Below are 14,010 nucleotides of genomic sequence, written 5' to 3' on the forward strand. Positions count from 1 at the left end.
TTCAGGACCATCCCAAGTTGTAAGAAACATGAAGACATGATAATGCCTTTTCCCACAGCAAACATTGACAAGATTGTTAAATATTTCTTGCAGGTTTACAGGTCAGTCATACAGTGGCTGTGACAACTGAATACAAAACACCTGCATTCCTGTAAATGTTCTCCCTGATAAGATAGACAAAATGTTATAGAACAAAAACTCTATGTTATTTTGATTGAGAAAAACATTCCAGTATTGTCTTTACTCCATTTAACAAACTTCAAAATCATTTTCCAATTTTCTTTTTCTTTTGTCACAGAAAATGTGATCATATTAAAATGTGCACCTTTTTGAGTGAATAGAAGCTATTGGTACATACAAGCTACAAGGGGTTTCTGAAAAAATGTCAAGCTAATTGTTGTTAAGCCAAACAAAAACATTTCCTTCCACTGTGGTTTACCTGATACATCAAGCAAAAATATTGGGAAGTAAGACAAAGTGATGTCAGTGAGAGTGATAATGGAAGATCTGTGACACTGTGTGCTGATTTTTCTCTTCATTCATGATCATTAGCCACACCAACTGTTAATGTCTGTGGAGCCCAGTTTAAGAGCAAGTTTATTTTACAGAGGATAACACTAAACAAGTCACTGTAAGTTAAAGGATTACAATCTAAGGACTGTGTCACATAAATCTTTGTTTTCCTGAAAGTACTTAATCATTTCCATGTTCAATAAACATGACAAATAAATGCTTACTTGGAATTGAGTTTCTATTTTATTCTTTCCCCCCCACCCCCAATAGCCATTGTTATCTAAAGACAATATAGATGTTCAACTGGTTTGATTCTTTTTCATCTCCAACATATTAACCTTTTAGGACTATTTTCTTTATTTGTAAAATAACTCACTCAGTACACTTTGCCACTTTTACGAGAAGGCTGCTTAACTCCTGGGGGTTTAGCATCTGATCTCTGTGCCCAATACTGTGAAGAGAACCTAAGTATAAATATAGTGTCTGTAGTTAGGTACTAATAGGAAGAAGGACATTTCTGAGTGTCTTCAGCAAAGGCCATTGAGGGGGAGAATCTTATTTTGACAAAAGGGAAGGGAAAGGATTTGGATGAGTAAGCTAGGGTGAATTACGTTGGCATGGAGGTCATTGATTAATATAGCAAGGCCATTCTTCTCCATCTTGAACCTTAAAACCAGCCTAGAAGTTTCTTTTGAGTAGGATATATGCTCCAGGAAAACCTGAAACACCCACAAACTCTACAAGTATATACTGAATCAAATTAAAAACGATTGCAACGAGCAAAATTCAAATAAGGAAAAATAAATATTCTTGGATATGTATCCTTGACTAGAAGGCCATTTTAAGATCTTGGCCATTTTAAGATGTGATATTTTAGGATGTTTACTTGATAATAGAGATTTCCAAAAATTGACGGAGAAGATTGGAGACAGAGTAGACATAGACTACTGCGATAACCTATGTGAACAATCATTGTCTCACAAATGCCTTCTTCTCAATGGGGAACTAAGCCTGAAAAAAAAAAGCTCAACTTCTTGCACATTGATTTCTCCAGCCATCTGAACTTCCTTGACCTTTTCTTTTTTCTGAATGTCAATTGACAGCTTCCCCACACTTTGCCTCTTCCTTTACATACTGTCATATGTGGTAGGTCACATCATCTAATTATCTCAGTGTGTTAAATTTATCTCTCCAATTAGCTCTGTGTGAACAAGGTCTGTGACTTATCCTACTGCTTTATTCCCAATGACACTCATCACAGAGTTATGTGCAGTGTAGATGCTCAATAAATAGATGGTGATATCCTGAATATAACCCTATTACAAGGAAGAAAATAATATTAGATTTGATCATATCCCTTGACATCTTAAAAATCCTCAGTTTCTCTATTGATTCTAATAGTAATGTCTATCGATTCCAATAGTGATGCTTAAATTTTATTTACAAAATACATCTATTTACAAAGATAACATTGGTTATTCAGTGAACAAAATCGTAATTAACTAACTATATTTAAGAAATCCAGGAATAAACAGTTTTATTACAATAAGATTTCTAAGAACGTTTAGTCTGGGTATTTCAACAAATGTGAAATATAACGGAAATCTAAACTTGTACTGAAAATACGTATCTAAATCATATGGGTTCCTGTTCTGCACAGTGCAATTTCATAGGCTGGAGTTCCCATTTTAGTCTAGCTTCTTTGGTACATACAAACTTTCACTGTCCGAACACCACCCATCCTCACTGTAATACTTGCTTTCCTATACCAAACACCAAGTCCAAGGAATGTATTATTTACTGATTTTTCTAAGCATACCTAACATTATCTTATCTTTATTTATGTATCAATTTGTTTATTAGAGCTCCAGTGCAAGTAGATGAGCCACTTTTTCTCAGGTGAGCAAAAATAAATATTATTGGATACGAATCTTTGTAAAATGTATATTTCTGTGAATTTGTTTTAAATGAATATAGATGTTATTTCATCACAAGTTTTATTCTGCAATTTACATTTTTAATTTGACATTTTTTTTCAGAATGAATACATGCTGGCTTGTGTGCATTTATTTTATTACTTCTAAATGCCCCATAGTAACTCTTAGTATTTATTAAGAGGACATAATATCCATCCTCCTAGTGCAGATGCGTTCAGTGCCTCTAGCACCTCACTTAAAAAAAAAAGGCATGATAAATAACACTGAACATGTTCGCTTAGGAATCTGTGTAAGAGTTTCTCTTGAATTTACCCCACAATGTGGCATTGTTGGATTACAGAAGAGATACGATGTATGAATTTTCTCAGTCTTAATATTTTCACTAATACTTGACAGTATCCACCTTTTTATACTTTTCCCATAAATTTAGAGTGATAGCTTACTGTTTTACATTTGCATTTTTAAAAGCAAACTAGTTTGAGTTTTGGTTCATTTACTTGGGCTTGCCTTTTTACCTGCAGCAGGATTTCCATATCTGATTTTATTGCTCATTTTTTTGTGTGCATTGTCATTTGCTTGTCTTATTTTTTATACCTTGGTGATAAGTTTGTTTTACCTGGTAGTGTAATACTATTCCTTCCTTATCTCTTCACTAGTCTTACTTAAATATTATGTAAAATTATAGAGCTCAACAAATACTAAAATCAAATTTAAAAACAAAATACTGAATTGGTTACAAATTTCTGTTATTTAGATTATAATAGAATAAAAATTACAAATTGCTTATATAATTGACATCATTAGCATTTTCCTTTCATCAGAGAAATCATTCAGATTTAGCGGCATTGCTGAAATACTTGCTTAGTAGTCATAGTTTGTCTATTTACTCTGTTAACTTTCTATGTTTATGACAATATTATCTGTAAATAGTGGCACAGTTCCCCTCTTTTCTATAAAGCTTTAAAACTTTGTTTCTGCTTTAACATTTCTTTGGATATTGGTGGTAGTCAGGACTTTGAATATTATATTAAATCAAAGCAATGAGGACAGCCTTCCTTTTCTTATTTTCATCTTAAATAAATTTCCCGTACAATTCTCTATTAACTATTTTATTTACTATAAAATTTGGGTTGATTACCCTTTATCATGCATTCTCATTTATGCATATTGCTTAATCTTCTGAGGGTTTTTATCTTAAGTAGGTCATGAACTCTATCACACTTTTTAAAAATGCACCTATAGAAATGTTCATATGTATGTATTTTTGTGTTTGATAGTCAATTAACTATTTTATAAGATGATCTTTCTATTCCTAGGACAAAAAATATTAAAACAAAAGGTATTAATTATTAATACACTATTAGTTTCTATTGATGTTCTCATAGCAAAAATTGGTGTATCTGTAATTTTCTGTTTTTACTTTATTCCCACCAGGTTTTAAGACACACACAATGTATTTTCTAGACTCTGCATCTTCAGGTCTTCCTGCCTTGCACTTGTGATACCACCTTTGTATGTTCCATCTCTCACCATAATGACCGATTGAATTCTACATTTTTTTTTATGGTGTAGCTCAATAAATATGTTTCTATCTGTAAACTCATTAAGCATTCATTATTTTGAATCAGTATTTTTATGGCAATTTGAAAGTACTAAAACATATATACACACACACACACACACACACACACAATGCTATTATTTTAAAAACAAGAGCTATGTCAAACTACTGCAGAAAACAGTAATCTCTGAAAAACAAGGATGTCTTTCTATCTTTATCCAAGCCCCACACATGTAGCACAGGGCTTATAGCATGATAAGTGCATGACAGATTAGATGCATTCTCATCAATAACCTTTTAATATAAGAATTTCTTATACTTACTCTACATAAGACTTTTTTCTCCCGATGGATATTGCTTCAATTCTATGCACCCAACATTAATTAAGTGCCAAAACCCTAAACTTCCAAACAACCAGATAACTTTATCAGTAAGTAGCAATAAACCAACAAAAATGATTTGTTTGAGTGTGTTTCTTCTGTAATTTTTATCATACCTAAACCACAAAGACCAAATGTTCCTTCTCTTGAGATTTAGTATTCAGTCCAAAGAGAAAGGGTATATCTCAGGAAAGCTTTCTGGACAAAGTATTATGTTTATAGAGAAAGCCATATGTGCCTTTTTTTTTCTACTTTTACGTAAGCATACATAAAGGTTTCGGGATATTATCTCATCATTTCCACTAACTATTATTTCCAGTAAGTGAATCCATCATACTTCAGCCAAGAATGAACTAACTGAAGTGGAGCCTTTACATTTTTTCTAATTTCTAGAAAGCTAAAATATATAAAATGATCAGTCTGACCGAACTTTTCTTTCCGAAATGTATCATGTCTCTTGTGACCTTCATTGACTCAGGTATTGATATATAGAAAAAATCAAAATGTAGCTATGTTTTCCAAATGATCCCTGTGATGGTAAATTTTATATGGCAACTTGACTAGGCCACAGGATGCACAGATGAGACATGATTCCTGGGTGTGTCCGTGATGGTGTTTCCGGATAAGGTTAGCATTTGAATCAATGGACTCAGTAAAGTAGATTGCCTTCCCCAGTATACTTAAGCCACATCTAATACACTGAAGGCATAAAGAACAGGAAGGGGAAATTTGTTCCCTTTTTTTCTGCCTGACTGTTTCAGCTGGAATATCTTATTTCATCTTCTCCTGACTCCAGACTGGCATTTACATCTTATCTCCCCTGGTTCTCGGGCCTTAGGACTCAGACAGAACTGCAATACTAGTTTTCCTCCAGCTTGCAGACAACAGATCGTAGGAGTTCTCAGCCACCATAATCTTATGAGCCAATTCCTGCTAAAAGCTCCTCTCTCTCACCAAATGGCTCTGTGTCTCTGAAGAACCCTGACTAAGACAGCCCCTAACACACCTCATGTAAGAATTTCTATAAGACTCTGATTTCTGTTATCCTTTTCTGTTGTCCATTAGTAGAGAAGTTAGGATGTCAGCCTTTGATAAACAAATTCACTTCTTGTCTTCCTAAATTTTGTCATTGGCCCCATGAATTACAGAGTCATTCAAGCTAAAAATTCTGGGAGTTATTTTTAGATTCCATCTTTATTTTGAGCATGTAATTGAACTACCATTACTACCAATTTTATATCCAAAATATATGTGAATTCTGGGTATTCCTTCTATCTGTATTACCACTCCATAAAGTCAAGATAATATGTTCCTTGGCTTATGATAAAAACCTTCTCTCTGGGTTTCCTACTTTCATTCATGTCTACTACAATCTGATTTTCATATAAGAGTCAGAGTGATTATTTTTAAAATATAAATCAGATCATATCATCCCCCTGTTTTAGATCCCTTCAATTGCCTTCTCTTTTACATGAAGTAAACATGAGCTCCTTATCTTGGTTGACAAAAGCCTGGATAATATGGTCTCTGCCCAGGTTTCCACATCTGTTGCACCTCTTTCACCTTTATCCACTATAATCTGGACTTCATATTCTTTCTTGTATATGCCACTGATTCAGTCTAGGAGAACAACTAACATAAGCATTCCCAAACTCTTCACTATGGTTTTCCTTGATTAAAAAAACTTCACTGGGCAACTCAAATATCATTCTGTCCACTGTAAGTAAAACATTTCGTTTCTCATCCATCTATGTTGTTCTATCATATCAAATTTTTTTTTGTATTTCTATTTATTTACATTTCTTCCATATTACCAGTTCTTTGAAAAAAAAAATCTCTTTTATCCTATTCAATGCTGTATTCCCAGCACCCAAATGAATGGGAACTCTTTGGTACATATTTCTTAAATAAATAAGGATACTGATTGTTTTTGTAACTTGGAGAATTTCATACATTGAGAAACACAATAATGAAGCCCATTGAGAGATCCCTTCACATCACCATTTATTTTCAGGTGTCAGGACCTCAAGCTAGCCTTACTTTTTGATACTCCCTGTCTAAGATTTGCTTCCCTCCAAGACTCATTCTAACACAGCCTCAAGAAAGATATCTTGCCTTTGCAGACTTAGATAAATATTCTTTCTCTGTGCTTTAAAAACACTGCCTGCTTAGTTCTTCCACAGGATAGCCAAATCAAATGTTTTATCATTTATTTGCTTTTATAATTTATCCAGTTTAACTCCATGTCTTGAAAGGCAAGAGAATTGTGTTGGGTATATCCTTTTTCTGTTACTAGCCTAGTACCTAGTATGTATTTTATAGAAAAGAATTTTTATGTTTAAAGGTCTTTTTTAAAGTTTATTTGCAATATCATTATTTATAAATAATTATTATTTATAAATTTTGGCTCTAACATTGAACCAAAAACATCCATTCACATACTCAACAATCAGACTTGACAAAGATGACATAGCTCTCAAACTTTAGAGGTTAATTTAGAAAACCATTAGACATATTTGTAGTCAAAGCAGAACAGTATTGGAAAGGGGGAGGGTGATCCCAATGACTCCTAAATTGTCATGTTCCATCTTAGAGCATAATTGTTAAAATCTTCCTCTTATTTATGAGGAATCATAGGATGGCCTGGAGTTCTTTGCATGTACAGAAGAAATCCCAAGAAATTAACATTTGGCTTTGGTGACCTCTCATTTCCTTTTCTGGTCCTGACCTCTGAGTTCATTGAAGCCATGGTTTTCCACAGTCTTTCTCTTCAGACAGCATCTTGTGACATTCCTCCTAGCAACCCTCTTCTGTAATCTGTGGATAATAATAGAAATATCTATTATCTATTAGTAGGGGTACTTGCAAGAAATAATACTTGCATTCAAGATGTGAATTAGATGGTGGCAGGTAACTCAAATTGGGGAAATACTACAGAAAGGCACCATTTTCTCCAGCAAATGCCTACTAACCTTGAGACCTAGATGCAACTTCCACACATAAAGGAAGGAGGAGAATACATACAAAATCACTTACAACATTACAACTCAGGAGATGACCCTAAATACCAGCATGTAATTTCTGTTTCTCTCACATATTTGATGTGTAATTTAACCCTGAAAATTCCTTATAATGTTTCTGAACCTCATTTTTCCTATCCATAAAACACTACAATTTGGCAAACCTAGAAGTCCTATGAGCACCTAATTTCTGGATCTTTCTGAATGTCCAAAAATGTGCCATTGGTGCTTTTTATAATTTTCCCTTTTAGTATTTGGAAAAGCTGTGATTTCTGTTGCACCCATTCTTGAGTTCCCATCTTTCTGGAAAATTTCACCATGACGCCTTCTTGAGTCTTCCCATATGGGGTCCCTTACTTCCTCCTCAGTACTTCCATACCACTATATATAACTTAGTTTCTATTTCTTATCATCGAAAGTCTCATATTATAATTACAGAGAGAACTGTTTAGTTGAAAGTTAAGGGGTGTTAGTGTCAGACCAACCAAACTTAAACCCAGACTCAAATAGTACTTATCCATAGGAAAAAAAAAAATTCAACAATTAGTTCTTATGAGATTGATTAGGTACATTTTATAAATAAAGAAAAAAACTTTGAGAATGCTGCTGTATTTAATATTTCTGTATCAACCATGTAGCTTAATTTCTCTACTGATAGATACTCAATAAATGTGGCAGACAAAATTCTTGTTCCTCAGATAGCCCATCAAGTCAGGAAATTTTTAAATTTTATGTCCTCCATAACACTAGGTCTGTGCTCAAAATACTAGGACTAGAATATCTTCAATATCAACAGTATACCATGTAATCCATAAATTTGTGTTGACTAAAAATACAATGATAATAAATGTATTTTTAAACGATAGATCATAAAGACATGCTCTTCTATAATTATCATAAGAAGCAATAATTACAAGGACAAAAAATACATTCAACACTGTTTGGCCACCTGAGTAACTGCAAAGACACTTTTTATAGCAAATAAAACAGTATTGAAATTGAAAAAAGTATAGAAAAGTATTTCCTGCAAAATATATTCTACACTTATTTTCCCCACAAAAAAATACAATGACATTTAAAAGTCTAAGTACAGCCTCACAATGTGACATATTTAATTCTAAGCCCAGGTATTATGAGCCGTTATTCTGTTTGCAAATAAAAACCTGCTTTTAAAACCCTTTACCCTCAATTCAATTTCTTTCAAATTCAAGGTTAGATTCATGAAAAAAGAGAGCCACAATTTCAATTTTTTAGCAATGCATGAGATTATGAGATGAAAAATTAAAACTATAAATTATACCCAGTAACTTAATTGTGTATATGTGTGCATATTTATATACATGAATATATTTATAAATATATGTATAAGGATATATATATATTCTTTTTAATGTTGATATTCATGTTTAAGTTGTGCATTTATAGAGCTTTTATAGTGATGCCTGCTGTTACCTTATCTTTTTGACTGACAATGATAGGATTTCAGTCATGCTCAGCCTTTCCGACAGTGCCAGTGATGGGATTTTTTGAAATCTTATTACTGGTTACACTGCCCTGATCTCAGATGGAACTTTCAATCAAAAAGGCAATCAGAAGGTTATACATTCGTGAGATTCCCTGCAAAGCCAGTGATCGCATAATACAACTTGTTGGAAGGGCCTACTTGCCTTCAGTCCTTATGTGGCTATAAAGAGTAATTGGCTACTTAGCTCTCAGCACCCGCTTTTCCTTTTCCAAAATACAGCATAGCCCAGAACTCTGTTGAGTCTCAGTGTGGAATCCGGCTGCTCCTAGGAGATTTCTAAGTCTCATGCAGAGACTTGTCTTCCTTTAAGCATCTGATTAAGCAAACTCTCCCAAAGACACATTTGTATCTTTCTAAGCGTTCTTGCCTCACTGGTGATACCAGTAAATCTAAGTTTCCTTTTCTTCTATATATACACATACACTTAACTGCAGATTTTTTTCAAAACAGTTTCACTTTAAAGTTTACACCCTAGAAGTCATAATTCTGTGTGGCAAGGTTAACACATGAATTTAAAAATAGCATATTTTAATCATCGTATTATAAACTTACTGTATTTAGAAACTTATAACTATACTCATAAAAATATTGTAAGAAATGCCCCCCTTAATATTCTTTAATATTCATATATGGATGTTTAAGAGACATTTTGCTAATATGATTTGATCAAATCATAGACAGAGTGGAGGCTGAATTGATCCTGTGTTGTGTCCAGTCACCCAGGGATGCATCAGTTCCCCAGGTGGGAACCTTGAATTGTGAGGCAGGCGGAGGGAGGTAACTTTGTCTCACTTGGCTCCAACTTAACCATTCTTCTCCATTTAGCAGAGAGTACTCTTGTCTCTGCTATGCCAATGTTGATCAAACAGACAACAATGCATGGAGCTTTAAAAAAATAGTCATTTCAGTAAAGTTTTTAAAATGTGTTATTTAACAAGTTGAGCATGGGAAACTTAAATCTTAGAAAATGTTAGGAACCATATTGATCTCTTTTGGTTGAGAAAGTCCTGGCAAGTCTATTGCTAAAGTAAAACCTCAAGTAAAATGTGTTTTTTATTTGTTTGTTGTGTGTGTATGTGTGTGTGTGTGTGTGTGTGTGTGTGAGAGAGAGAGAGAGAGAGAGAGAAAGAGAGAGAGAGAGTTCCTGAGATTTTTAATTTAATTCACGACACTCTAAAAGTATAGGTCAATCTTATTAGGATCAAGGTATTGGTCACTTTATTCTATGTTACAAGACCTGAAATAGGCTTTTAAATGCAAAATGCTGACACTGTGGTGGCAAAGAAAGTCAGCAAGAGATTCATGCTTTCATTCTGTCTTCCTAGGCAAAGAGAATATTGAGGCGATGTCTGGTCAACTGGTACACCAGACATTATCTCCCGCTCACAGAAACCACTGTATGAAGATTATCCTGTTGATTATCAATATCTGAGGATACAGATTTTATACTCCTTAAAAAATACTGTAATTTTTCTGTTAGACATATTTATGTGTCTATAATCTTTGGGCACTTCCAACATATGCTAGAAATGAGTCTGACGTTCAAGAGATACATAAAACATAATAATCATCTCTCCTCGGTTTGGAAGGTGTAAGATAGTTACAATATTACTATTGATTATTACTGAAACTACTAATAATAATTTACATTCACCAAGCACTTCTTTTAACACTGTGCCAAATCCTAGTATATTTTAAAGTCATGCTGGACCAACCTTTTGACCTCAAGAAAAAGTGTTCACTAGTCATAATACTACATAGAAAAGATGACTTATTCTCAGCAGAAACTCGATAAAAGCTTGATTAAACCACTGGATAGTTACAAATTGTTAGTATAGTATTTAAACATGTTGTTTCTGTCACAGTGGAGGTAGCCTCTAGAAGTTGGTGCCTTCAGTTTTTGAGTCAAAAACCGTTCTCTTCTTAGCAGACCCACACCAGTGACTGAGATGACGGAGGACCACAGCCTGACTGCTTTAATGGATATGTTTTCACTCTAGAACCCCCTGTCAGGCTGGCAGAGATTTTGCCAGGTCTGCACTGCAGTCTAAGACTCTCTTGCCAAATCTTTGTTACAAGTTTTAGGTCTGCAAACTTGTCTGCAGGTTTTCCCTGCTCAATGTGTCTGCTTCCAGAAGGACCCAAGTGACACAGGTGGACTAGCCTTTAGGCGTTCCATGTTCCTTTTATGTCCCTGCTGGCATCTTGGTGTATGATCACTGGCAAGCCATTTCTCTTCTCTGTTTCTTTATGATAAAGACTCTTACAAACAAAAGTGACCCTTGGGATGGTTTGGTTGAGTATTCTAGAGTTTTAGTTAGAGTTGATGATTCTGTTAATAGATCTTCCACTGATTGAAAAAAAATTAATGACAACAAAGGTATTTATAAAAATATATTTCACAAAGTAGGAAACAATACAGGAGTTTCTCTGAATACAATACATGGAGTAAATAAACAATATTGCATTAAAGCAAAGTAGAAAATTAAAATGATCTGCATGTAATACTTGAGTTTTATCATACATTTTCTACTCCTAAATGGCAGGTTTGCATTACAAATTAAATATGCTCACATCTTCTAGTGCTGTTCCTTTTTGGAGTCTAAGACATTCTGTGCATCACCATGAAGATCGGGGATAGGAGTGCTAAAAACGTAAGCAGTGAAATTATGTACAAATCAGTTCCTGCTCTAAAACTGTGGGGGTAACTTGAAGCATGTTTCTTGGGCAGGGCATTATGTAGGTATCTAAAAGTCTAGAGTTTAAATATTCACAGGAATCAATATACTTTAGGATGTTTGTGCTTGTAGTAAAAACACCAAATACTAGGATTATGAACAAAATAGAAAACAGTCCAAAAGTTTCTCTGGGAAAATGCTGTTCCTGCCATCACCAGTTACAATAACACTTTCTACTCTAAAGAGACTATTAGCTCTCCTTTCGATAATATTGCCTGCCATACTCATCTCATCAAAATGTACATATATTAAACATTCATTGTATATATATTTATATAAAACAATCTAAAGGATTATTAATGGATATAATTTAGTTTTTTTCCCCATATATCCCCTTAATCTATAGATTACCAACCTTAATAAATAAAAGCATTAATGGACATCAATAAAATATTTATTTCGAGGATTAAACAAATAAATTCACGCGCTAGCAATAAAACCATCTGTCTCTTATGTAGTCCACTGTGTAATACAGTTTATCTTTGTGTCCTTGTGGAAGAAGATGAAGCGGAGGGAATGAGGAATCCTGCTTCTAGAAAACAAGCATGTTTCAATGGGATTTCTCTCCTCCCACCACTGAATTGGCAAGCCCCACCCTGGAATGGATTACGAACATGTGAATATTTTAAGGCTCGACACAATATTTAAAGATGCTATTCAGTCTCTGGTGAGTGGGGCCAACAATTATGTACAATGTGTGGTCACCGTACTGTATAATCTAGGAGGCCTCTCAAAACTCCAAAAAGTTATAATGTACAGCAGACCAAGTATTGCTTTATCATTTGTGGCGGGATCCTTATTGGTGAAGGGGAAAAAAACCATTTGCATTCATAAAAATCCTTGCAGAAGACACATATCAGCAGCAGATTCCTTGCAGGTCCGTATTTTTTTTTTTTCTAAGAAAGCACCTTTTAATTTTGATTTTTTTCCTCTATTTAAACAATTTCTCTAAGGATTAGCCAGGATCCCAATCTTTGTCTGTGGTGGTCAGGTAAATATCACATATCCAAGGACTTCTAGACACTCCACATACTTAATTCACACTCCACAAGATTTATAACCTCCTAACATATACTTTTTTATTTTATTATCTTTTTTGGTTCAACATTAAAATGTGGTTGAGTTTATAGATGACTGGTGCTAAACTTGCCTCTAAAACAAATAGCCACATTGGTTGTATCTAAGGGGAGTGACCCTAGAATATTACAGAATGCTCAGTTCCAGTGATTTATTATAATCCACTGTCAAGTTTCTTTGTCACTTTCACCAACAGAGTAGAGTTCGCCCAGTCTCTTAAAGCGGGGACCCCAGTCACTGAGGTAGTCAAAATTCTGGTCTGAGTCTGATGTGGTAGACTCCAAGGAGCTGAGGGAGCCAGCCACTGACCCTCGGCCTTCATAGCCATATATCTGAATGGAGTCATATGGCGGGGCCGTGGGATCATTATCTGCCTCATGCAGCCTTACATTTATAAATTCATCGACATCAACACCATTTGGAACTGGAGCAAGCCCTTGCCTTGGCATAAACTGCAAATCTGGTTTAATATCCTTACGGGGTAAAAATCCATTAATTCCATCTGGATTTTGCAAAGTTGCAATGTCAAAAGCCTCTGTGTCCTCCTCCCCTCCTCCTTCATCATCGTAGCGAATGATGTTTTCTCGAACGTCTTCGTCATCTTTGATAATTAATGGCTCGTTTTTATGCCGCCGTAGAGTTACAAACAGCACCACGATGACTAGAGGAAAAATATTAAATAACAGTCAGCCAAACAAGCATATAATTTCACAAGCAACACACTATATATGTTAGGAGAGAGGGGTATTTTTACAAAATCATGTGAGCATACACCTTTAATAATATTTACTGGAGAATTAAGCTAAACATCTTTCTGAATGATGAACATTAAATTTTGAGTAAATACTGTTCCAGATTATTGGTTTATTATACGCTGATAGAGCTGGGTTAAAAGAATTGGCATGCATGCATTCATGGTGAAAGTTACATTTTATACTGTTTTGATCATTAGAGTGAGTGGCACAAAATAAAAAATAGCACTGAAAGTATGACTAGCTTGATGTATGTCTCAAGCAAGTCCTTTAACATCCTTTGGTTCCAAAGCTCCCTTCTATTAAAAAAAGGAGCAAAGTAGGTCCTTGGGCTTTCACAGTTTTTCAAGGCACTCTCCAGTTAAATTACGTTCTTTTATTAAAAAAGTGAATGTCAAATTTGCACGGGCAACTTGTCTTGTGGGAGGGCTGGAATGCCTCTAGCTGGGAAGAGAAACCTGAATGTGAAGAAAGGGCAAGGAAAACATACCCAACTAGCCAGATCAG

The 14,010-nt window shown here is 34.6% G+C and overlaps 1 protein-coding gene across 3 annotated transcripts in view; it reads right to left on the bottom strand.

The window, feature by feature from the left end:
* Positions 1–6,720: 6,720 nt before the first annotated feature.
* CDH8 (cadherin 8) overlaps positions 6,721–14,010 on the bottom strand; it is a 390,268-nt gene continuing 382,978 nt past the window's right edge. Inside the window, exons 12-13 of one of the 3 annotated variants that reach the window (XM_015443035.4) lie at positions 13,230–13,412; positions 6,721–7,208 (exon numbers count right to left, since the gene is read on the bottom strand). In XM_015443035.4, the coding sequence (XP_015298521.1) occupies positions 7,162–7,208; positions 13,230–13,412 (230 nt within the window). In that variant the 3' untranslated portion in view covers positions 6,721–7,161. Of the gene's footprint in view, positions 7,209–11,319; positions 13,413–14,010 lie in introns of those variants that run through there. The other 2 variants (XM_045382372.3, XM_005592125.5) reach the window with 2 other exon arrangements.

This window comes from Macaca fascicularis, chromosome 20 (genome assembly GCF_037993035.2).
Source record: "Macaca fascicularis isolate 582-1 chromosome 20, T2T-MFA8v1.1".
NCBI classification, from domain to species: Eukaryota; Metazoa; Chordata; class Mammalia; order Primates; family Cercopithecidae; genus Macaca; species Macaca fascicularis.